This window comes from Mirounga leonina, unplaced genomic scaffold, assembly GCF_011800145.1.
Source record: "Mirounga leonina isolate KUSES-001 unplaced genomic scaffold, KU_Mleo_1.0 Mir_180, whole genome shotgun sequence".
Classification (NCBI taxonomy): domain Eukaryota; kingdom Metazoa; phylum Chordata; class Mammalia; order Carnivora; family Phocidae; genus Mirounga; species Mirounga leonina.
The window spans coordinates 17,885,365-17,911,688 of NW_023270469.1; the positions used below are offsets into that span (position 1 = coordinate 17,885,365).

A 26,324-nucleotide genomic window follows, 5' to 3' on the forward strand; every position below is an offset into this window, starting at 1 on the left:
GAAGCTACCGAGGGAACAGCTGCCAGCTCCCAAAGTTCAGCTCCTCGAGAGTCATTCACCACCCCCCAAATGAACATCCCCAGAGAAAACGGACCTTGAAATGTAACACATCATCCTTACCGACGGCAGGATGCGAATCTTGCAGGTCACAGGTCTGCGTGTCCCTTTAACAAGAGTGCTGAGGATCTGCAGACAGGAAAACACAAACTATTCTAGAAAAACAGCCACACTGCTCAGACTAATTAACTGTGCTACAGGCCTGTGCATCACTGTGGCATGGACAAGTGTATGTTCATGTAGGAGTCCTTCCTTTCCTACGCTAGCACCCCAGCGCCAGAAGCCCCTTGCCTGGTACACCGTGGTGTACATGTATTTGGTAAATGAATGAATGAATGGGCCTGCATGCATGCCTACGTAGAACACAGTAATCCTCTGCCAGGCAAACATCAGAATCATCTGTAGAGCTTACGAAATACAGAATCTTAGATTCTGCCCTGTACTTCCTAAATGGGTCTCTAGGGGCAGGGCTTAGGAATATGTGTTTTCAAAAGACTCTGTATTATCCAGCCATAAAAAAAGGAGGAAATCCTACCATTTGCAAAAACCATGAATGGACCTTGAAGCATTATACTAAATAAGTCAGAGAAAAACAAATATGGTAGGATCTCACTTATATGCGGAATCTAATAAAAAGAAAAGCTCCTAGAAAAAGAAATCAGATTTATGGTTACCAGAGGTGTTGGGAGGGGGAACTGAAGAAAGGTGGTCAAAAGGCACAAACATATAATGTACAACATAATGCCTGCAGCTAGCACAGCTGCAGGATATCCAGGAAAGTTGTTAAGAGAGTAGATCTTGGGGCGCCTCAGTGGCTCAGTCGGTTAAGCGACTGCCTTCGGCTCAGGTCATGATCCTGGAGTCCCGGGATCGAGTCCCGCATCGGGCTCCCTGCTCGGCGGGGAGCCTGCTTCTCCCTCTGACCCTCTTCCCTCTCGTGCTCTCTGTCTCTCATTCTCTCTCTCAAATAAATAAATAAAATCTTAAAAAAAAAAAAAAAAAAAAGACATGGCGGACAGCTTCTTTACTGCTTGAAGGCAATGTTCCCCAAGTGCTATTCCAGGATCTGCCAAGTGAGGGAGCCAGGAAGGTTGTACAGGTCCTGCCTGGGCCCTGTCCTCATGAGCCTCTCTCTCTCTCTCTCTCTCTTTTTTCTCATGTACCTCTCTTTAGGTGAGCTGGTTACACAGAAGTGAAACTGACAAAGTGAAAGAAAACATATTCAACACATTAAAAAGTATTAATTTGCACAGTAATTGCAAAGGACTTCAAAGAAAGATCAAGAAGTCATACAGGAAAGTCAGATCACATATGAATCAGAGATCAAGAGACATGCAGAAAGGGGCGCCGGGATGGCTCAGTCGTAAAGCAGCTGCCTTTGGCTCAGGTCATGATCCCAGGGTCCTGGGATCAAGCCCCGCATCAGGCTCCCTGCTCAGCGGGAAGCCTGCCTCTCCCTCTCCCACTCCCCCTGCTTGTGTTCCCTCTCTGGCTGTGTCTCTCTGTCAAATAAATAAATAAAATCTTAAAAAAAAAGAGAGAGAGAGACATGCATATGACAATGAACGTCTGTCGTATTGCTATATTCTTCCCTTGTCAAAAATTTCAGGCTAGGGGTACATGGCTGGCTTAGTTGTAGAGCATACAACTCTTGATCTTGAGGTCCTGAGTTCAAGCCCCACATTGGGTATGGAGATTACTGTAAAATAATAATTTTTAAAAATAAAAAAAAAATTCAGGCTAGACAAGCTGGAGGGAAGGTAATCCCAAGAGCCCTCTTCCAATAACTGGATAGCCAGGAGAGCACAGGGGACACCCAGGCCACTGCTGTCAGTCTTGGTTCTAGACAAGTGGGGGCAGCAGAGAGCCATATTGCAAGAACCAGTCCCAGAGGGCTTTCTCTCAGGCCCAAGCTGAGACAAACCAATCCAGAAGACATCATACCAAGAGGCTGGGCTGACAAGGCAGGTAGACAGATAACGGGCAAGAGAGGGCCTACTGGCTTAAGCACAAATGCCAGGGACTGGCAGGAAGGAAAAGTCCCCAGATGCCGCCCCAGGAGGTGGACTGGGCCTGTGGTCCTAGGGTCACTCTGGCAGGCCTTAGGGGGCAACTACCCTTTAATGGGGTGGGGGATGACTGCCAGATCCACTGAGGTACACAATAAAAATTCTCCCTCTAGTCCTATACTTAAGGCCAACAGTACCATCTCTGGAAGATTCCTTTGCTAGTGCTGACTTAGAATCCCCTGATGTTCGGTGACTAAAGCAACGTCAGCTGGTTTGATCCAGTTCTGTTCTGCAGAACTTCCTTTGCCCTATTTCATCCAAGTAGCTCTAAGCACTTTCTTTGGTATTTCTGTTCAGTTCATGTGTGTGTTCAGAATCAGGAAGGAAATTAGTAATCAAAATCCCCAGCCACCTGCAAAGGTCACATTAAGGGGACCGGGTGAATACAGACCGCTTCTGGCTAGACTCTAGCATGAAACCCTGCTGGACTCAACTCTCCCAGATCCAAGTTACACCACCTGTCTGCGGTGTGAAAGTTTGCGGGGGGAGAAGGACCTGAGGTAAGCTCGTAACACAGAAAACACAGCACATCCACCCACAGGGAGGCTCGTCTTACAGCTCTCCTCGCTGACTCAGGAAAAGCAGACTCTTAGCTCCCCTGGTCGTTGCAGAATGGGTAGAGAGGATGGGAGAGCATAGGCTTAGGAATCACTGGAAACTGAGGTCAAGTCCTGGCCCTGCCAACTGTTAGTCATAGCCTCAGTGTACCATGCACAGGGGAATGCCCTGGGCAGCCAGGGGGCCCCAGGAAATCTTGGGTAGGGGTGAGAGAGGGGACATTACTAACCTAGAGTCTAAAATGAGGTTCTTGGGGCGCCTGGGTGGCTCAGTAGTTGAGCGTCTGCCTTCGGCTCAGGTCATGATCCCAGGGTCCTGGGATCAAGCCCCGCATCGGGCTCCCTGCTCGGCGGGGAGCCTGCTTCTCCCTCTCTCCACTCCCCCTGGTTGTGTTCCCTCTCTCGCTGTGTCTCTCTGTCAAATAAATAAAGTCTTAAAAAATAATAATAATAAAATGAGGTTCTTAATCTAGGGAGGGTACATCAGAGTTACCTAGGAACCTTTTTCAAAAGACTAATTAATACTCCCTCCCAGCCCCTATCCACTCCAAGGGTATATAGAATTCTCAACAGATAGAATCCTTTTTTAGTATTATTATTGTAGGAAAATATATATAACATAAAATTTTCCATTTTAAGCATTTCTAAGTGTGTAATTCAGTGGCATTAATTACATTCGCAATGTTATACAACCATCACCATTACCTATTTCCAAAATTTTTCATCACCCCAAACGAGTATCTTTATTTTGAAAAAATTCTGCACGTAGTCCTGAAACGCTCCCACAGACAAAACCGTGGACCTAAAACACCAGCCTGAAAGAACCCACAAGGTTCTCACCCACGTCACCCAGTCTGCCAGACAAGTTTGAAGCTGAATCTAATCCAGTCCACTATTCTTGGGTCCCATCTAGCTTTGTTGTGGAAGCCTGCAACCTCCATGAGGCAAACCCCATCCACGAGTCCAACCTGGCCCATCCAACAACCCCACCAAATGGAAAAGGAATGGAATGAACTGAGCAGTAGAACTCTGCTGCCTCATGTATGAAGTGTGCCTTATCCAAAGAGGGGCCGTGGAGAAGACAGAGCCAACAGTACGGGAGGGAGAAGCCAGGAGGCTGGAGGACAGGATAACAAAATGTCTGTGGGCACATGTTGTGATGCCAAGCCACCCCACACTGGGGCCCTCTCCCCTAAGTGTGGTGATGAATTTAACATCCACAGTTGTCCAAATCCACTCCATCTTGCACAGAGGTGTCTAACTGGAGGTTCCTAAGTCCAGATGTCTACTGACCTGTAGCGAGACACTTACAAACTACACCCGGGCACCTTTAAACTGAGATACCATCAAGAGGGGGCAACTGATACTGGGGTAGGGGTCACAAGACCATGGCTCTAGCCTCGGCACCACCTGCTACTTATCTACTACATAATCTTGAGCAAACTACTTTTATCTCTCTGTGCTTTAGTTTTATTATTCTTGATCAAATAGACATAACAAACATCTCCCCTGTCTGTCAAAGGGTTTGAAGAACAAAATGAATATATATACATATATAGGCACATTATATATTTGTACCTATCTGCACATAGGAAAACCTGAAAGGCACCAAGCCCATCAACACACTGGTCTTCCAAGATCCCAAAGACAGTGAGGCTGGAGGAATATACACAGTCGAGGTGCTGACAGGGTAGCCAGCACAAATAATGGCAGCTTTTACTGGTGGTGCCTTTTCCAAGTTGCTCTAGCCTATTGGAGGCACTAGGAGGCTTAAAGCCCAGACAGGGAAGTGGGAATGGAGAATGAAAATAAAGGAGCTAAGAGGACCAACAGAGAGAGAGCTGATGGACTGAGAAAGAAGTAAAAGGTATATATGGTATAGCAGAAAATGTCACCCCTACAGGCCTTGGCAGCTCACAACACTGGGTGGAAAATGCCAACTGGTCTGCAGGGCCTCATAAACCTGGCCTTTGGAATCACCAATGAAGGGGACCGGAGGTGACCAAGTTCAGCTTGCCTCACATGACCCTGGCCTGACGGCTTTCAAAGGCTGGTGGTGGTAGACTCCACCAGTAGGGAGGAGACCCACTGCTGCTCTCAGCAAGCCCCCTGGGAGAGGCCAGCCCCACACCCCAACACCACTGAGTCTGTCCACAATCCACAGGTAGCCTGGCGTATGCTCTCATGATCTTCTCAGAAGGGAGACAGGCCATACACAGGAGGCTCTAAATGACTCCTCAAGGCCCGGCTCTCAGTTGACATGCCCCTAAGCCCTGGGCTTTTGAGGAACTCCAAGGCTGCTGTACACTCGCTCAGGGGTTCCCAAACCTGGCTGTATGTCACAGTCAATGGGAAGCCTTTCAAAAATTTTCCAGACTCCAGGAGTACCTGGCTAACTTAGTCAGTAACGCATGCAACTCTGGATCTCGGGGTCATGAGTTCAAGCCTCATGGTGGGCACAGAGCTTACTTTAAAAAAAAGGGAGGGGGGAGTGCCTGGGTGGCGCAGTTAGTTAAGCGACCAACTCTTGGTTTCAGTTCAGGTGGTGATCTCAGGGTTGTGAGATCAAGCTCCGTCTGCTTCAGATTCTCTCTCTCTTTCCTTCTGCCCCTCCTGCTCATGTGCTCTCTCTCTCAAATAAATAAATCTTTTTTTAAAGATTTTTTTTTTTTTTTATTTCACAGAGAGAGAGACTGAGAGAGAGAGAGAGCACAAGCAGGGGGAGAGGGAGAGGGAGATGCAGACTCTCCACTGAACAGGGAGCCTGATGCAGGCCTCAATCCCAGCACCCTGGGATCAGGACCTGAGCCAAAGGCAGACGCTTACTGACTGAGCCACCCAGGCGCCCCTCAAATAAATAAATCTTAAAAAAAAAAACAAAAAACAGACTCCAGGTGGAGTGAGTAACTGATTCACTAAATCTTGTAGAGGGGGGAGGCAGGTGAGGGTGGGTGCGTGTTCCAGACAACTCTAGTTCACAGGCATGTGTAAGGACCTCTGCTTTCACTCCTGCAGGACTTACCTTCTCAATCTTGTCAGGGTCTGATAGCAGAGCAGCTCCCATTCCTCCCTAAGGAAAAGCACACAGAGGGTCTTCTTATAGCTGGAGAAGGGTGGTCCCTCCCCATGGTATGGCAACATGGTGTGGCAAGCCGGCACCACCCCGGGACTCACAGCCAAGAGACCGAGCTTCACTGGCGATTGGCACTTCTAGTCAAGTAGGAAGCAGCAGCATCCAGGCCCATAATGTCAGGGATCAGAGTTGGATGAACTCTAAAAGTCATCACTCTGATCCTCTTAGCAAAACCCACAGATCTAGCTACAAGTAGGTTCCACAAATGTTCCTCAGGAGTGCCTGTTCCCTACCCAGGGTCTCAGGGTCTTAATAAACTAAACCGCACAGTATGGCAAGCCCTTAAGAAAGCAATGGATTATTCTCCCTTTGGAATGAAATCCAATACATCTTCATCCTATCCTCCCAGCACTTGTTTTGGTACCTTCACTGCCAGCAAAGCCACTTAGAGGAACATAACCTGAAAACCTTGCCCAGGCTCCTCTTCCCTGCCAGCAACAATCCTCCAGACTGACGTCAAGCTCTAGCAAAAGCCCCAGCTAACGGAAACCAACAACCCGAGGAGCCACTTAATTCTTGACGTTAACAACAGTAGCTGCCTCTTGATGGTGGGATTGTTGATGATTGGTCTTTTTTTATACTTTCCTATATCACACAAGTTCTGGACAATGGTATGAATTACCTTAATAATCAGGAAAGGGGAGGACCTCTACAAAGCTGAACCCGTCAAAAAATGAGGTAAAGGGAAAAAAACCAAACCCAATAAATAAATCCCTTGTCAGTACATAGACTGCATATAATGAATGCTCACAGGATGTGCTCAGAAGTGTGAAGTTCACTTATTACAGTTTAATTTCATATTTAAGGGTGACAGGTTAGAACCCAAGAACCCTGAACCACCGCAGACTCGCCCAGGCAGAGCCTGCATTTCAGAGGAGACTGGGAAGGGTGGAGGAGCTACCAGCCCTGCTCTACCTTGGCCACAAATACAAACCTCAGAAGCCTTAAGGAAGCCCTGGCTGCTCACCCCCGGCTCCGTTCGTCCACCTCACACACAGTCACAGTCCTTCCTTGTGGAAATCACAGGATCTAAAATCCAGCCCTTCCACAACAATGGCTTTGTCAATTAGTATTTCCTTCCTTCCTTCCTTTCTATTTAACTTATTTGCTTTTTTGAATACGTAACATGTTAAAAATTTTAAAGGTTCAAAAGGGTAAAAGTAAGAACTCCCCTTCCCTGAGAAATGGAAAACTTTTCAATTTATACTTTTTATAAGGCTTCAATTTTCAAACCATGAGAAGAGAGTGGCTCTTCAGGGGGGATGTACTGGTATAGCACACTGGTAGCTATCTGTTCTGACTGGTCAGGGCCAGTGCCGTGCCAGATGTTAGCTATTTTGAGGAGCACCCCTACAATGGGAATTTATTCCTTATGCCAAACCAAATAAAGACTTGATTTCCTTCCCCAGGGAAAACCAGTGTCACTAGTTTCTTGTGTGTCTTTCCAAATAGATTCTATGAATAGAAATGTAAACATATATAAATATCATCCCTCATATATAAATGGTGGTATACCATATCTAAATTGGCTCCTTGCTTTTCCATGCCACACTGTATCAGGGAGATTATGCCAATAATTTAAACTCTGCTCTTTACATATCTCAGAAGTACAAAGGAGTAATTGGAAGACAGCAAAACAAGGTCCCAAGTTTTCAACTCCTCATAGACAATTTCAAACCTCCATAATTCCTTAAGGTAGCTATCTACAAGGCCCTGTGGTTTTCAAGCATCCAAAAAGCCTTTCCTTCAAGTAATCTTTGGCCTCCTGGCCTAAAGCCAACATCCCCAAGCCACGTAGCTCCAGGGAACAGAGTGGCTGACTCTGGGCGGTGGATCCAGGGGGACATCTGCTATGTCTACACTGCAGACCCTGACCACACATCCTGTGATAAGGTTCCCAGCAGCAGCCCCACAGGACTCTCTCTGGTGCCTCACATGCAGCCAACCCCAAGCTGTCCTTGTTATCTGCCCCAAACACGCTTTTCCTCCAGCAATCCCAAACATGTGGAAGACAAACTGTCCTCCTGGCTACTGGTCTTTCCTCCCTCTACCCCAAACACTCACTCCACCTCCCCCCACCCCGTCCAATCAACTGCCAGCCAAGTCCTATCAAATGCTGCTCCAGTTTCACTTCTCCTCTCTCCGCCAGGACACTCATCTCCTGAATCTGTGTCCCTACCCCTAGCCCATTTCCACTCGAATCTACCAGACATGGCTTTCAAATTAGTATTTCTAAGTATTTCTATCACAGAATATATTTGGAAAGACACACAAAGAAACTAGTAACGCTGGTTTCCCCTGGGGAAGGAAACTAAGTTTCTGATCACATGGCTCCTCTGTTCCAAAAGGCAGAAATATCAAAAGTCCAAGTTCCGCTAATCTGGTCCTAACCAAGGTTTTCAATCCTGTGCTCTTCTGCTTCCTCTTCGTTTTCCACGCCCCAACTCTCTAGTCAAATCAAGGTTCTCTGCCTCTGCCTCATGCTGGCCTCTCCAGGGCCCCTGCCTGTGACACTCCCTCTGCCTGCAGGGTCCCAGATCCCCTCATCAAGGACCACATCTCCGTAGAAGATACTTAATTTAAGGGCTGCCTTTCCACTCCTTTCTCCAAGCTGCCCTAGCACTCTGCTCTGATCTTCTGATATGACAACGGGCACACAAGTATTGCATCCTCTATTCTTTTTAGTGTACATCTTGGTTTTATTCATGAAAAAACAAAGCCCTGTCCACAATTTTTTAACATTTACATCATTAATTACTCAGGCATGAGTGCTTTGTGTTTATTTAGGTGTGTATGTGTATGTAAATAAAATTTTTCCTGAACCACTTACAGGGAAGTTACATTGTATCACAGCCCTTTACAACTAAATATTTGTGTGTATTTTCTAAGAATAGAGATATTCTTGGGGCACCTGGCTGGCTCAGTCGGTAGAACGTGTGACTCTGATCTCAGGGTTGTGTGTCTGAGCCCCACGTTGGGTATAGAGATTACTTAAAAATAAAATCTTGCGGCGCCTGGGTGGCTCAGTCGTTAAGCGTCTGCCTTCGGCTCAGGTCGTGATCCCAGGGTCCTGGGATCGAGCCCCGCGTCAGGCTCCCTGCTCAGCGGGGAGTCTGCTTCTCCCTCTCCCATTCCCCCTGCTTGTGCTTCCTCTCTCACTGTGTCTCTCTCTGTCAAATAAATAAATAAAATCTTTAAAAAATAAATAAATAAATAAAATAAAATCTTTAGGGCGCCTGGGTGGTTCAGTCCTTAAGCATCTGCCTTCGGGTCAGGTCATGATCCCAGGGTCCTGGGATCGAGCCCTACATCGGGCTCCCTGCTCAGTAGGAAGCCTGCTTCTCCCTCTCCCACTCCCCCTGCTTGTGTTCCCTCTCTCTCTGTGTCTCTCTCTGTCAAATAAATTAATAAAATCTTTTTAAAAAATTAAAAAATAAAATAAATAAAATAAAATCTTTATGGGCAGGGCACCTGGGTGGCTCAGTCCGTTAAGCGTCTGACTCTTGATTTCAGCTTGGGTCATGATCTCGGGATCATGGGATCAAGCCCCACATTGGGCTCCACGCTCAGCAGGGAGTCTGCTTGATATTCTCCTCTCCCTCTCCCTTTCCCCTTCCCCCCATGCACTCTTTCTCACTCTCTCTCTCTAAAATAAATAGATAAATCTTAAAAAAAAAAAATCTTTAGGGGCACCTGAGTGGCTCAGCTGGTTGAAAAAGGCAGCTTGATTTGGACTAAGGTCATGATCTCAGGGTTGTGAGATCAAGCCCCACATTGGGCTCCATGCTGGGCGTGGAGACTGCTTGGGATTCTCTCTCTCCCTCTGCTGTCTCCCCCCTGCCCTGCTGTCACTCTTTCTCTAAAAAAAAAAAAAATTAAAATTAAAAAAAAAATAAAATCTTTACTAAAATCTTTATTTTATTTATTTTCATGAGCATGCGAAAGCGGGGTGGGAGGGTGAGCAGAGGAAGAAGCAGACTCCCTGCTGAGCAGGGAGCCTGATGTGGGACTCGATGCCAGGACCCTGTGATCATGACCTAAACTGAAGGCAGACGTTTAACTGACTGAGCCACTCAAGTGCCCCTAAAAAAATAGAATCTTTTAAAAAAAAGAATAGAGATATTCTAACAAAACCATAGAAGAGTTATCAACTTCAAAAACTTATACTGATACAATATTTAGCTAATCTTCTATGGCCCATAGTCCAATTTTGCCAGTTGACCGAACAATATCCTTTTGAGCATTTTCTCCATCTAGTATAGGATCTAGTCCAGAGTCAGGTAATGTCTTGTTCATTGCCTTTACTCTGTACCCTGTATTTGTGAGGTATATAAAGAAATCAGTTTAGGGATGCCTGGGTGGCTCAGTCGGTTAAGCGTCTCCCTTCAGCTCAGGTCATGATCCCAGGGTCCTGGGATCGAGCCCCACATCAGGGTCCTTGCTCGGCAGGGAGCCTGCTTCTCCCTCTGCCTGCCTCTCCCCCTGCTTGTGCTCACACTCTCGCTCTTGCTCTCTTTCTCTCTGACAAATAAACAAAATCTTTAAAAAAATCTTTTAATTTAAAAAAGAAATCAGTTTACCTTGGTGGAATACTCTTTTGGACAGCCCATGTTTACATCAATACCAGCCACATCATTTTCCCTGGGAAAACATGAGGTAGAGAAGATTATAATAAAGATCCAACTTTGAGGAGAGAATTTAGAGTCAAAGGCATGGATCTGTGCTCATGAACCTCTTACCATGTCCCTGGCCCTATTAAACATGCCAACCCTCAGTGATAGAAGGTGAAAAAATTGGTCTCTGAAAGGTGCAACTGCTTTCCCTGAGCAGAGTTCAAGAAGAAGAGCATACTGTGCTCAAACATCTACAACGGGCTACTTGTAGAGGACTTTGCTACTTGGGAATTATATCAGATAATCCAAATACTGAGCCACATTGAACTTGATCCCAGAGTTCCAGTTCTGACTTGGGTAGCGAGAGCCACTGGTCAACGCACAGAAGTGACATGAATACAAGAGCCCGTTCCCAGAGCACTGGTTCTAGTAGAAGTTACGGGACTGCCTTTGTTTGCTGGGCTGCACAGTTGGTTTACTCCAAACAATTTTCAGATGTGGAAAGGACCCTTAGCTCATCCTCTGGTGTGTATACAGTTAATAGTCTGTAACTAATGCCTGAGTTCCTTCTCAGTGCTACTGTAATTAATAATAATAATAATAGCTAACACTAATCCCTCACAACATAGACCACATATTGCGAAGATATTTACGTGAATTTTCTCATTTACCAACACCTATAATGCCAGAGGTAGGTAGTCCTACTGGTCCCACTTCCTAGATAAGAAAACTAAGTTCTCCTAGTTAAAGTATGGTTACGTAACTTATGTAAGGTCACTCAGCAAGCAGCAAGCAGAATTCCAACCCAGGTCTGTCTAACTCCAAAGCCCATCTCCTTAACCACAGTACTCTCCTGCTTTCATTAATTTAGGCAGTAATAATCCTTACCCTACACTTCATGAGACTCAAAACCTCAGGGCTCATAGTCATAAGAATCCCTGGAAAGGGAGCTTCATGAATAAACACTAAAAAATAGTTGCCTGAACAGACGTTATCTGGGATCTGGGTACATGGGTACACATGAGTCCCAGGCCAGCCCTCCGATGCCAAAAACAGAGAAAAAAACCCAGACACTCTTAATCTGGCAAGAGAAGGTAGAGAGCTAAGAGACAGAAGGGTGGTCGCCTTCAGGGTCACCAGAAATAGTAAAGCTTCACAGCCCACAGGAGAGGCAAAGGCAGTCCCAAAGAGAGAAGAACTTACACGAGTCTGGCCACAGCAAGAGCTCGCTCCGCATCTGAAGTCCCCTAGAAACAAAGAGGCTCCATCAACCACCACCCATGACACAGGTACACGTGCACAGACACGCAGACAAACACATCTATGACCCCACGTACGCGTGTGCGCGTGCACGCACACTTCAGCGAGTAGAGTCTGGCTGGCATTCTCTTAAACAGCCAGCCCACTGAACTAGCTCACTGTCGGAGGCAAAAATTGGACCTGGAAGGCCTAGAAAATGTCCTCAATGCTGTGATTACTTTCTAACATACAAAAAAGTTGACAAAATTTTATAGTGAACATTCATTCATATACTCACCACTTACATTCTACAATTAATATTTTGCTACGTTTGCTTTATCATATGTCTATCCATTGTTATTACCAATCTTTTAAAAACTTAAAACATCATGCAGAATCTATTTATGAAAAAGCACCAAGAAATTCCCAAAGTGAGAGAAGAGCGCTATGGAGTCATTACAAGCCTAACATAAATTAACTGCTCTTGAGGAAACCTAATTTTCTTTCTATGGGAAATATATACAGACTATACAAAAAACAAAGAACATGAATTGAATAACCAATTCTAGGGGGTAAAAATATATAAGTTATGCCAAAGAGACAATTCCTACAACTAAGGAAATTATATTTGACACTGGAGACATGCAACAGAGTGCTAAAGCTTGATTTCCTTAAATTGTCTCTGACAGTGTAAACACTCATGAACAAATCTTTGAAAAACACTGAAGCAGAGTCTCAGGAAACCACCACTATGCAACGGAGCCCAGGCATTTAAGGCTGAGTAACCCTTGGGAGGGCGCTCAGCCCCTGGGATCTCATACCATCTGGAAGACAACCCTGTTCTGTTCTCTTTCGCACGTGCGGAAGACTACTCGGTCATCAGGGGCGACAAAGTCCACTGTGCTGAGCACCTCTGCAAGAAAACACAAACATACCGGGCCACTCAATGAAGAAAGGAAGTTCAATCTAGCCTAATCCTGGAAGAAAACACAGCAAAAATATCACTTTGAAGGGGAAAAAGGGATGCTGGAAGTACACAATTCTTCAAAGAAATCGGTATGCACATGGAGGCTTCTGAGGTGCTGATGATGGTCTAGTCCCTGACTCAGGGATGGTAGTTACATGCTGGTTGCTTTACAGTTATTTGTTATACCACATGCTTTTGTTTTATGCACTTCATTGGTGTAGTGGTTATATTTCATAATTTTTAAAACACTGAAAAAAAATGTACACACGTGGTACCTTGTCTGTATTTCAGGTTTGGCCCAAATTTTCCCAGTGTCACTCTGAAGCTGAGGAAAGTTGCTGTTTCTTAATTATTTACCATGTGCTACGTACTGTGAGTGGAGATTCACTGTATTACAATCAACCCTCATTATGTGTACTTAAGTACTTGCAAATTTGCCTGCTTGCTAAAATGCATCTGTAAACCCAAAGTCAATACTCATGCCATCTTCATGGTCACTCACAGACATATGTAGAACTGCAAAAAAAGTCAGTCACCTGATGCATGCCTTCCCAGCTGAGGTCAGACAAGGCAAGGCTCTACCTTCTTCTTTCAGCTCTCACACTGTAAATAGTGTCCTTATGGTGGTATATTTAATGCCACATTTTTTTTTGCATTTGCTTTTGTTGCTCTCGCTGTTGAAAATGGCCCCAAGCACAGAGCCGAAGTGCTCTCTAGTGCTCCTAATCACAAGAAGGCTGTGGGGTGCCTTAGGGAGAAAATCCATGTCAAACAACCTTTGTTCAAACATGAAATTAGAGTACTGCTGACTGTGAGTTCAATGTTTAAATAGAATCACACATAAAACAAGGTTATGTACTGATTTGTTAGTGAAATTGTTGTAACCCGAGGTTCACAGGAACCTAATCCTGTATTTTCCCTAAGAGCAATGGTTCAGTATTTGCTAATCTGGTGTTCAAAGCACTTTTTTTTTAAAGATTTTATTTATTTTTTTGACAGAGAGAGACACGGCGAGAGAGGGAACACAAGCAGGGGGAGTGGGAGAGGGAGAAGCAGGCTCCCCGCGGAGCAGGGAGCCCAACGTGGGGCTCGATCCCAGGACCCTGGAATCATGACCTGAGCCGAAGGCAGACGCTTAACCGACTGAGCCACCCAGGCGCCTCTGTTCAAAGCAATTTTATAGAGCATAACTATTGCAGGGGCACCTGGGTGGCTCAGTCATTAAGTGTCTGCCTTCGGCTCAGGTCATGATCCCAGGGTCCTGGGATCGAGCCCAGCGTCGGGCTCCTTGCTCCTCCCTCTCCCACTCCCCCTGCTTGTGTTCCCTCTTGCTGTCTCTCTGTCAAATAAATAAACTCTTAAAAAAAAAAAAAGAACATAACTATTGCAAATAATAAGAATTTCATATGTTCTTCATAATAAAGCGCTACAGTAGGTACCACCATTATTAGCTTCAAAGATGACTGCCACATGAAAGAGATGCAATGTGGCAGATGAGAGACTAGGCTTACCCTGTGCATTTATTTTGAAAAATAAATGAGATCTTTCATACATGTAAAGCACTTCCATAAATGGAAGCTGTTATTATCAACCCAGCACTAAACAGATTAGAAGATTAAAAAGGTAGGGTCCAAGTGGTGACATGTTGGGAGAGGCAATGGAAGTGAATTCCAACAGCACAGGCTCATGACTAGCAGGAGGAAGTCTGAGAGAAGAACCACAAAAACCTAGTGTGTTTATACTACAGCTTTATTTATAACAGCAAAATATTGGAAACCCCATTAAAGCACTGATGAAACCAATTCTGACATAGTTACCTATAGGTACCAACATGGGAAAAGGTCCTAGTACAAAAAGTCAGGGGCAAAATATACAGAGCATGATCCCTAGGGAGGGCATACACAAAAACATGCTCTATTTTTATATACATGCTTTACTAAATGTGTAAAAAATATGCATTATCTAAAACTAATGATGTAATGTATGGGGATTAACATAAGAATAAAAAAATGCACATTTAAAAAAATATGCATTATTCCTCTTAGTAATTACTTTTTCGAAGAATGGGATTATGGGGGATTTTCATCTTCTAGTTTATATAAAGGGTCTGTGAAAATAAATTTTCATAACAAAAAAATATACATCTAAAACAATTAAAGACAAAATTGAGTCATAACTTCCGGTGAACTGACATTAAGATTTCACAAATGTGTACACATTTCAAAAAACCTCAAACAATACCACAACTCTAATCAAACAGAATCAGCCTCATCAATAAAGCACAAGCAAAACCACAATTTAGCACAACCACTTCTATTTGCAAAGTACTTACATGTACCTTATCTTATTTGATTATCACTCCAACCCTATGATTTAAGTAAAGCAGGGGTTTTTGGTTTGGTTTTTTTTGTTTTGTTTTTTTAAGATTTTACTTATTTATTTGAGAGAGAGAATGAGACAGAGAGAGAGAGCACGAGATGGGGGAGGGTCAGAGGGAGAAGCAGAGTCCCTGCCGAGCAGGGAGCCCGATGCGGGACTCGATCCCGGGACTCCAGGATCATGACCTGAGCCGAAGGCAGTCGCTTAACCAACTGAGCCACCCAGGCGCCCCGTAAAGCAGGGGTTTTGATTTTCATTTTACAGCTGAAGAAATGGAGGCAGAGACGTCACATGACTTGCTCCAAGTCACACTGCTAGCAAGTGACAGAGCCAGGAACAATGCTGAAGCCATCCTGACCCCAAAGCTTTTAGGGGCGCCCCCCGACTACGAAACCTATTAATTTCTAAGCCAGCAAGCCTGTGGGTGGAAGGTTTGTTCAGCCTATCTCACATTTGGCTCTTTGTCAGAGTCTCTGGAGAGTAGTGACTGTTGTCAAGGGGGCACATGATCCACAAAACCACACAGCCAGGCACACTGGAAGGATACTGTCACCCCAGGCAAGGGCACGGGTAGTTAGTGCTGCTTGGGTCTGACAGGCGCACACACAATCCTGGGACCAGAACCGCACTCACCATTGACAACTCTCTTGCACTGAAGCATCTTGAGGTCAATCAGCTCCTGCAGAGGAATCAGAGGGCACTTGTCAGTGCTGGTCATGTAGGTCCTGGGTAAAGGGGCAGGGACCATCACTGGGAGTCACTAATGGGGGGGTCATTTGGCCTATCACCCTACTACTAACAACAAATCATGGCTTTTGGGGAATGTAGTGCTGACCTCCGCGCCTAAGGCAAGCAGGAGCCTGAGTGAGCTACCCTCAATCAGCTGCTCTTCCCAGGGACCTTGGAGATGTTGGAGGCCTAGAAAGGGTGAGCCACTCAGGAGCCAGAGACAAGACAATAGCGCAGATTATGGACACCTGGACACTTTCCTCACCTACTAGTCTCAGTTCCAGTCCATCCCCTCAAAGAACCTCCTATCTCATCCCTATGCAAACAACAGACAGTGATGGGCTCCCAGGAAATGTCCAAGGACAAAAGTGGGACCAGTGAATAAAAGCAGAGGGAGGAAGATTTGAGATCAATTCTATAAAGATTTTTCTAAATTTATTTATTTGAGAGAGAGATAAGGACAGAAAGCATGAGCGGGGGGTGGTGGAGGGAGTAGGGAGTAGGGAGAAGCAGGCTCTGCAAGGCTGGATCCCAAGACCTCGGGATCATGACCCAAGCTGAAGGCAAATGCTCAACCGACTGAGTCACCCAGGCACCCCAAGATCAATTCTAAAACTCTTACCCAACATGGATCACACTGTGGAAACAAAAGGGGCAAGCTCTTGAGCTCTGGACATTTTCAAACAGACTCAGGAAAGAAAGGAGAAAGAGGTTTCTTCAAAATCGGGATCATGAAAATGAAGGGAAAGCTCCTGTCTCCTGAAGGACTGAGATTCTCTGCCTCTTAGTAGGAGACAACTGTTCTGCTTTGTTCAGTGATCATTTCAATAAATGTGTAAGATAAATCACAAGAGCCAGGTACCTGCCACACTGCCCAGAAGCTCATGCCCAGGGGTTCTGCGGGTCCAGAAAAATATAGGAAGAAACTCTGCCCCATATTGACTACCTATGAGCCTCAGCAAGTCCCAACTCCAGCCAGGGGGGCACAATAGTCTTTGCTCCCTCATGGGAGCATGGAGGGCTAACGTGGCCAAAGGGCACCTATGGCAACCACAGGGCTCCCCCCCAGCATACTCATCATCCAGGACAGTAGTGTTTCTGTGGCATTCAGGTCCTCAAATATCTGATGTCCACCAGGCCTGGCCAAACAAATCACTACCACCAAGTAGTTATGGATACACGGTTGGCATCTAAGCCCCAAGAATCTGTGTGGTGTCCCAAGGGATGGGCACAGCCCAACACAGAGCCCCTGTAGCCAGTGATCTTAGTTGCAGGGCCAAGTAAAAAGGCAAGTGGAAAAGTGGGCAGCATTGAGTGGCCTGTGCTCATAAAAAGAAGCTCTGCAGCCAGGCTGAACTTCAGCTGGAAATGAGCAGGGTAAAGCAAGGCAAGCCCTTACTGGGGCCCCCAGCCCTGCCAGCAGTAACTTGTCCTCCTTGGGATTCCCAAACCCCCCTCCACCAAGTCATTTACTACTTCTTCAAATGCCAGTTATAGATACCCCTGTAATATCTTTACCATTAGACCATGAACCCCGTGAGGAGGATCCTGTGTCCACACAAAGGTAGGCTTTGAGGACCCGGGCCAGGTAGCCTGAGCCCCAAGAAGAGGAGTTAAGGCAAAATGGCCCTTGAAATGTCTTATTTTCTTTTCAGTCTCCCCACCACACCAAAAAGCCTTTGGGGCCTGGATACTGTCTCATTCATCTTCCAATCACTAGCATCTAGCACACTGCAAGGGCTCACTAAACATCTGCCAGAGCCACTTCAAGACCTAGCACGCAGCAGAGGTTCAACTGTTGAAGCGGAGAAATTAAATTGTCACCAATAAAACCACAAGTGTGTCTGCTCACCCACGCACCCTCAACACCACTGTTCATCAATTTTATTCATTTCAGTTAGTTCTGTGGGGATAAAATGGAACCTCATGGTTTTTTTCACTGTATTTCCTTAATTAGTGAAAACAAACATTGTTTTTCCAAGTGATAGAGCTTATGATCCATGTATCTTCATAGCAAACTGCCTTTTACATCTATACAAGTTGTAGGAAAAAGTCTATTCTTTGTCAAATTGGATACTGAGTTTTTCCGTCTTAGTTATCACAAATACTTTTCTTCTATCACTATTTCCTCAGTTGTTGTTTTTTTTTTTACCTATACCCTATCTTTTTTCTATTTTTTTTTAAATGGCATTTATTTATTTATTTTAAAGATTTCATTTATTTGACAGAGAGAAACACAGCGAGAGAGGAAACACAGCAGGAGGAGTGGGAGAGAGAAGCAGGCTTCCCACAGAGCAGGGAGCCCAACGCAGGGCCCGATCCCAGGACTCTGGGATCATGACCTGAGCCAAAGGCAGACGCTTAACGACTGAGCCACCCAGGCACCCCTCTATTTTTAATAGAAGTATAGTTGACATATAATATTATGTTACTTTCAGGTGTACAACACAGTGATTCAACAATTCTATATGTTATGAAAAGCTCACCACAAGTTTAGTTACCATGTGTCACCATACACAGTTATTACATTATTACTGACTATATTCCCTATGCTGTATTTTTCAACCCCATGACTTATTTATATTATAACCAGAAGTCTGTACCTCTTAATCCCCTTCACCTACTTCACCCATCCCCCAACCTCCTCCCCTCTGGCAACCACCAGTTTGTTCTCTGTATTCATGAGTTTGTTTCTCTTTTTTTATTGTTGTTTGGTTTATTTGCTTTGTTTTTTAGATTCCACATGTAGTAACATCATACAGTATTTGTCTTTCTCTGTGGACTTATTTCAATTAGCATAATACCCTCTAGGTCTACCATGTTGTCACAAACTTCAGTTTTTTTTCAAGGTCAATACAGAAATCAATTACATTTTTATTGATATAAAGCAACATATCATTTGGAATAATAAGCAATAAACAATAAACAAGCAATAAACAACTGGAAAAGTAAAAACAATTCAATTTATGATATTTAAAATATGATATACTCAGGGATAAGTTTAACAAAAGATGTGTAAGACTGGTACACTGAAAACTAGAAAACACTGCAGAGAGAAACTGAAGTTGAAATACATGGAGAGATATGACATGTTGATGGATTGGAAGACTCACTATTATTAAGATGTCAGTTATCTCCAAATCGTTCCTTAGTGTCTTTAGAAGAAAACACAAGAGGATAGCTTGACAACACTGAGAACATCTTGGTGAAACAGTACAAAATATTAATTTTATTATAAATCTTGACACTCGAGTATATATCTTTTTACTATTCTGTGTAACAAAATGGGAAGTATGCGTAAGTCACTTGTGCTACAAACCAGACCATGACGGTTGCCTCAAGGAAAAGCACCTGTACCATTATTTTAGTTGGGAACTGAAGGAAGTACTTTTCTAAAAAAAAATAGAACAGCATTTTTACTTGAAAGAATGCCTGGCAAACTATAGCAATTGAAACATATCTGGCAGACTTTTTTTTAATCTTTTTTTTTTTATTAACATATAATGTATTACTTGTTTCAGGGGTACAGGTCTGTGATTCAACAGTCTTGCACAATTCACAGCACTCACCATAGCACATACTCTCCCCAGTGTCTATCATCCAGCCACCCCATCCCTCCCACCCCAACCCCCACTCCAGCAACCCTCAGTTTGTTTCCTGAGATTAAGAGTCTCTTATGGTTTGTCTTCCTCTCTGGTTTCGTCTTGTTTCATTTTTCCCTCCCTTCCCCTTGTCTTGTTTCTCAAAATCCTCATATCAGTGAGATCATATGACACTTATCTTTCTCTGACTGACTTATTTCGCGTAGCATAATACCCTCTAGTTCCATCCATGTCGTTGCAAATGGCAAGATTCATTTTTTGATGGCTGCATAATATTCCATTGTGTGTGTATATAATACCACATCTTCTTTATCCATTCATCTGTTGATGGACATCTAGGCTCTTTTCATAGTTTGGCTATTGTGGACATTGCTGCTATAAACATTGGGGTGCATGTGCCCCTTTGGATCACTACATTTGTATCTTTGGGGTAAATACCCAGTAGTGCAATTGCTGGGTCATAGGGTAGAGCTATTTTCATCTTTTTGAGGAACCTCCATACTGTTTTCCAGAGTAGCTGCACCAGCTTGCATTCCCACCAACAGTGTAGGAGACAAACATCAATTTCTATCATACATAACATTCTATTTTTATAGAAGAGACCACCTTAACTTTGCCATGAACAGTGCCTTCTACTTCCTAAATATATCTCCATTATACAGTTAAGAATATAATCTTGGGGCGCCTGGGTGGCTCAGTTGGTTAAGCGACTGCCTTCGGCTCAGGTCATGATCCTGGAGTCCCGGGATCGAGCCCCGCATCAGGCTCCCTGCTCAGCGGGGAGTCTGCTTCTCCCTCTGACCCTGCCCCCCATGCTCTCTCTCTCTCATTCTGTCTCTCAAATACATAAATAAAATCTTAAAATATATATATATATTTAAAAAACTAATCTAGATTTTAGCTTAACTGAAAATTAAGGCCATTTGTAAGTCATTTTTTCTTCAAATGACTACCCAATTTTCTGAACATTTTATTTTGTTTCTATTTTATTTATTTATTTTATTTCAAAGTAGGCTCCACGCCCAATGTGGGGCTTGAACTTAAAACCCTGATATTAAGAGTCGCATGCTCTCCCAACTAAGCCTGCCAGGCACCCCATATCATTTAATTTTCAAATGCCTTAGGGGCACCTGGGTGACCTGGTCAGTTAAGCATCCAACATTTATCTCAGCTCAGGTCTTGATCTCAGCTTAGGTCTTAATCTCAGGGTAGTGAGTTCAAGCCCTCCGTTGGGTCCCACCCAGCATGAAGCCTGTAAGTAAGTAAGTAAGTAAGTAAGTACATAAGTAAGTACGTAAGTAAGTAAGTACGTACGTAAGTACGTAAGTACGTAAGTAAGTACGTACGTAAGTAAATAAATAAATAAATAAATAAATAAATAAATAAATGCCTTATCATGTATGGGCTTATTCTTTCTTGTCTTTCATGTGTTGTTTCTGTATCTGAAATATGCCCTGCCATCTTCATTTTCTCCATTCCTCTTGGCTTGCTTTCTCTGTCTGAGCTGATCATAGTATTTATCCCCAGTTTATCACCAGTGTCTCTCCATGACACCTTTCTACCCCCACCTCTGGTATATCCAGGTACTTTTTTTCGTTTCTAGTTTGGTTGAAAGATCTTTAGTATATCCCTTATTTTCAGAAATACAAGTATACTCAGATTGAAAAACTACACAATTCCCCACCTCAAAAAAAAAAAAAAAAAAAAATCAAAGCCAAAATGAATAATGGGAGCCCCTGAAGGATAAGAAGGAGAGAAGGGATAGAAAGAATACTTGGTTTGGTTTTGGTTTGGTTTGGTTTTTTAAGATTTTATTTATTTATTTGACAGAGACAGCAAGCACAAGCAGGGGGAGCTGCAAGCAGAGGGAGAGGCAGGCTCCCCGCTGAGCAAGGAGCCCAATATGGGACTTGATCCCAGGACCCTAGGATTATGACCGGAGCAGAAGGCAGACACTCAACCGACTGAGCCACTCAGGTGCCCCTAGAAAGAATATTTGAAGAAATAGTGGCAGAAAATTTCCCAAATTTGATGAAAAACATTAATCTGTACATCTAAGAAGCTCAACAAACTCCTAGGAAAAAAACCTCAAAGACAGCCACACCTACACACAAATAATCAAACTGCTGAAAACCAAAGACAAAGAGAATCTTGAAAACAGGAAGAGAGAAATGACTTACCACATACAAGGGATCATCAATAAGATTAACAACTGATTTCTCAGGGCACCTGGGTGGCTCAGTCGTTAAGCGTCTGCCTCCGGCTCAGGTCGTGATCCCAGGGTCCTGGGATCGAGCCCTGCATCAGGCTCCCTGCTCAGCAGGGAGTCTGCTTCTCTCTCTCCCTCTGCCCCTCCCCCCTGCTTGTGTTCTCTCTCTTTCTCTCTCAAATAAATAAATAATATCTTAAAAAAAAAAAAAATAACAGGGGTGGCTGGGTGGCTCAGTCTTTGGGCATCAGTCTTTGGGCATCTGTCTTCAGCTCAGGTCATGATCCCAGGGCCCTGGCACCGAGCCCCCCATTAGGGTCCCTGCTCCGCGGGAAGCCTGCTTCTCCCTCTCCCACTCCCCCTGTTTGTGTTCCCTCTCTCGCTGTCTCTGTCAAATAAATAAATAAAATCTTTAAAAAAAAAAAAAAAACAACTGTTCTCTCATAAGAAATGATGAAGGCCAGAAGGAAACAAGGAGGCAAAGACTTGCACACTGAAAACTACAAAATATTGTTCAAAGAAATTAAAGGAGATCTAAATAAATGAAAAGACATCTAATGATCATGGATTGGAAAAATTAATATCATTAAAATGGAAATATTCTCCAAACTGAGCTATAGATTCAACACAAACCCTATCAAAACCCTAGACGCTCTTTTTGCAGAAACTGGTAAGCTGATCCTAAAATTCATATGGAAATGCAAGGAACACAGAGTAGACAAAACAATCTTGAAAAAGAAAAACAAACTTGGGGCGCCTGGGTGGCTCAGTTGGTTAAGCGACTGCCTTCGGCTCAGGTCATGATCCTGGAGTCCCGGGATCGAGTTCCGCATCGGGCTCCCTGCTCAGCAGGGAGTCTGCTTCTCCCTCTGACCCTCCTCCCTCTCATGCTCTCTGTCTCTCATTCTGTGTCTCAAATAAATAAATAAAATCTTAAAAAAAAAAAAAGAAAAGAAAAGAAAAACAAACTTGGAACATTCATACTTCCTAATCTCAAAACCTACTCCCAAGCTACAATAATCGAGACTGTATGTTGGGGCACCTGGATGGCATCCAACTCTTGATTTCGGCTCAGGTCATGATCTCACAGTTGTGAGATCGAGCTCCATGTCGGGCTCCGTGCTAGGCATGGAGTCTGCTTAAGATTCTCTCTCTCCCTCCCTCTTCCCCTGCCCTCCGCTCTCTGCAGGCTCTCTCTCTCCCTCAAAAAACAAAAAAAGACTGTGTGGTACTGTCTAAAGGATACACATATAGGCCAGTGGAATGGAATTGAGAATCCAGATACAAAGCAAAACATCTATAATCAACTGTTTTTTGACAAGGGTACCATGATAATTTTGGGGAGGAAAATTATCTTTTCAATAAATAGTGCAAGAAAATGAATTTTGATGTGAAGTATGCACCTTACCTCATATCACATACAAAAATTAACTCAAAATGCTTCAAAGACCTAAATGTAAGAGCCAAAACTATAAAATTCATAGAAGAAAACACTGTGAACATTTGTGTATATTCCTCTTGGGTATGTATACCTAGGAGCAGAATTGCTAGATCATATCATAACTCACAGTTGTGAGATCGAGCTCCATGTCTTTGTGACCTTAGATCAGGCAATAATTTCTTAGAGAGGATACCAAAAGCAGAAACAACAAAAGAAAAAATAAGTTAAATTGGATCTCATCAAAATTTAAAACTTCTGTGTATCAAAGTATACTATCAATAAAGTGAAAAGAAAACTCACAGAATGGGAGAAAATATTTGCAAATCATTTATCTAATAAAGGTCTAGTATCCAGATTGTATAAAGAACTCTTACAATTCTTAGAATAAAAAGACAAAAACCCGATTAAAAAATGGGCATAGGTTTTTTTTTTTTAAGATTTTATTTATTTATTTGACAGAGAGAGACACAGCGAGAGAGGGAACACAAGTAGAGTAAGTGAGAGAGGGAGAAGCAGGCTTCCCGCGGAGCAGGGAGCCCGATGTGGGGCTCGATCCCAGGACCCTGGGATCATGACCTGAGCCGAAGGCAGACGCTTAACAACTGAGCCACCCAGACGCCCCGGGCATAGATATTTATTAGCTATTTCTCCAAAGAAGATATACAAATGGCCAGTAAACAAGGAAAAGATGCTCAACTTCATTAATCATTAGGGAAATGCAAAAACCACAATGAGATACCACTTCATAGCCACTGGGATGGCTATAATCAAACAGACAAATAAGTGTTGGCAAAGTTGTGGAGAAACTGGAAACATCATACTGGTGAGAATATAAAATTGTAGAGCTGCTTCAGAAAACAGTCTGGCACTTTCTCAAACAGTTAAACACAGAGTTATGATATGATCTAGCAATTCTGCTCCTAGGTATACATACCCAAGAGGAATATACACAAATGTTCATAGCAGCATGGTTCATAATAGCCAAAAGGTAGAAATAATCCAAATGTCCATCAATTGAATGGATAACCAAATTGTGGTATATGCATACAAATAATTATTAGTCAACCACTAAAAGGAACAAAGTACTGATATATGCAATGACATGGATGAACCTTAGGAATATTATGCTAAGTGGAAAGAAACCAGGCATAAAAGACCATATGGTATGGTTCTATTTATATGGAATGTTTAAAACAGGCAAATCTATAGAAACAGAAAGTAGAATAGTGGTTTCTAGGGACTGAGGGAGGGAGAAATTGGGGAGGGCTTGCTAACGGATATGAGGTTTCTTTTTGGTGTGATGAAAATGTTCAACAGTTGATTGTGGTGATGGATGCACAACTCTATAAATATAACCAAAAGCCACTGAATTGTACAATTTGAATTGGTGAATTATATGGCATGTGTGAACCATTATCTCAATAAAGGTGTTAAAAGGGGAGCCTGGCTGGCTTAGTCGGCAGAGCATGCGACTCTTAATCTCAGGGCTCTAAGTTCGAGCCCCATGTTGGAGGTAGAGATAATTTAAAAATAAAAGCTTTTTTTTTTTAAGATTTTATTAATTTATTTGAGAGAGAGAAAGCATGAGTGGAGGGGAGGGGCGTAGTGAGAGGAAGAAGCAGACTCTCTGCTAAGCAGGGAGCGAGCCGCCAGGCTGGATCCCAGCACCGTGGGATCATGACCTAAGCCGAAGGCAGACACTTAACCGACTAAGCCGCCCAGGCGACCCTAAAAATAAAATTTTTAAAAAAAAATGTTGGGGCACCTGGGTGGCTCAGTCGTTAAAGCGTCTGCCTTCAGCTCAGGTCATGATCCCAAGAGTCCTGGGATCGAGCCCCGCATAGGGCTCCCTGCTCCACGGGAAGCCTGCTTCTCCCTCTCCCACTCCCCCGGCTTGTATTCCCTCTCTCACTGTGTCTCTCTCTGTCAAATAAATTAAAAAAAAAAAAAGTTAAAAAATAATAATAAAAAAAAATTTTTTTAAATGTTAGGGCGCCTGGCCGGCTCAGTCAGTTAAGCATCTGTCTCCAGCTCAGGTCGTGATCCCAGAGTCCTGGGATCGAGCCCCACATCAGGCAGCAGGGAGTCTGCTTCGCCCTCTGCCCCTCCCCCTGCTCATGCCCGCCCTCTCTCTCTCTCTTTGGCAAAAATAAATAAATAAAATCTTTAAAAAAAAATTTTTTTTAATGTTAAAAAATGCTTAGTAGAACAATTTTGGGTCAACTGACAAAATTAGAACATGGAAGGTAGATTAAAAAAGTATTATATTGGGGCGCCTGGGTGGCTCAGTTGTTAAGCATCTGCCTTCGGCTCAGGTCATGATCCCAGGGTCCTGGGATCGAGCCCCGCATCGGGCTCCCTGCTCCATGGGAAGCCTGCTTCTCCCTCTCCCACTCCCCCTGCTTGTGTTCCCTCTCTCGCTGTGTCTCTCTCTGTCAAATAAATAAATAAAATCTTTAAAAAAAAAAAAAAAGTATTATATCAATGTTAAGTTTACTGAAGATGATGCCCATATCATAACTGTATAGAAGAATCATAACTTGATTCTGGGAAAATATCAATGAAGTACTTGAGAAGTAAATTATAGTGTATGAAACTTATTCCAATAGTTAAGGAGAATGCATGAAACTAATGTAATACTGTGTGTCAACTGTACTTCAGCTTAAAAATTAGTTAAGGGGGAAAGTGGGTGGCTCAGTCATTAAGCATCTGCCTTCAGCTCAGGTCATGATCGCAGGGTCCTGGGATAGAGCCCCGCATCAGGCTCCCTGCTCAGCGGGGAGTCTGCTTCTCCCTCTCCCTCTGCTGCTCCCCCCTGCTCGTGCTCTCTCTCTCTCTCAAAATAAATAAATAATCTTTACAAAAAAGTTTTTTAAAAAATTAGTTAAGGAGAAAAATATATACATTAGATAGAACACAAATGATAAAACAAATCAAGCAAAAATGTTGACCATAGGTCAATCTGGGTATGGATGTTCTCTGTCTATTCCTGCAACTTTTTAATAATTTTTTCCCTTTTAAAAAAATGTTTTATTTTTTATTGAAGTATAGACATACAACAACTTTTCTATAAATTTGAATTCTTTTTTAAGTTTTAAGAAACTACCCATTCTAGGCAAAGGACTTGAATAAAAATTTCTCCAAAGATGATACACCGATGGCCAACAAGCATATGCACACACTCAACATCACTAATCATCAGAGAGATATGCAAATTAAAACCACAATGAGCTATCACCCGTCACCCATTAGGATGGCTATTACTAAAAGAAAGAAAGAAAGAGAAAGAAAGAAAGAAAGAAAGAAAGAAAGAAAGAAAGAAAGAAAGA

General features: G+C 43.5%; 1 protein-coding gene across 3 annotated transcripts in view; it reads right to left on the reverse strand.

Annotated features, from left to right (window-relative positions):
- DUS2 (dihydrouridine synthase 2) overlaps positions 1-26,324 on the reverse strand; it is a 52,372-nt gene that overhangs the window by 11,820 nt on the left and 14,228 nt on the right. For all 3 annotated transcript variants that reach the window (XM_035024933.1, XM_035024932.1, XM_035024930.1), the window contains 6 exons: positions 15,648-15,693; positions 12,490-12,581; positions 11,633-11,676; positions 10,397-10,457; positions 5,706-5,753; positions 121-186 (listed from right to left, as the gene is read on the reverse strand). In XM_035024933.1, the coding sequence (XP_034880824.1) occupies positions 121-186; positions 5,706-5,753; positions 10,397-10,457; positions 11,633-11,676; positions 12,490-12,581; positions 15,648-15,693 (357 nt within the window). The remainder of the gene's footprint in view (positions 1-120; positions 187-5,705; positions 5,754-10,396; positions 10,458-11,632; positions 11,677-12,489; positions 12,582-15,647; positions 15,694-26,324) is intronic.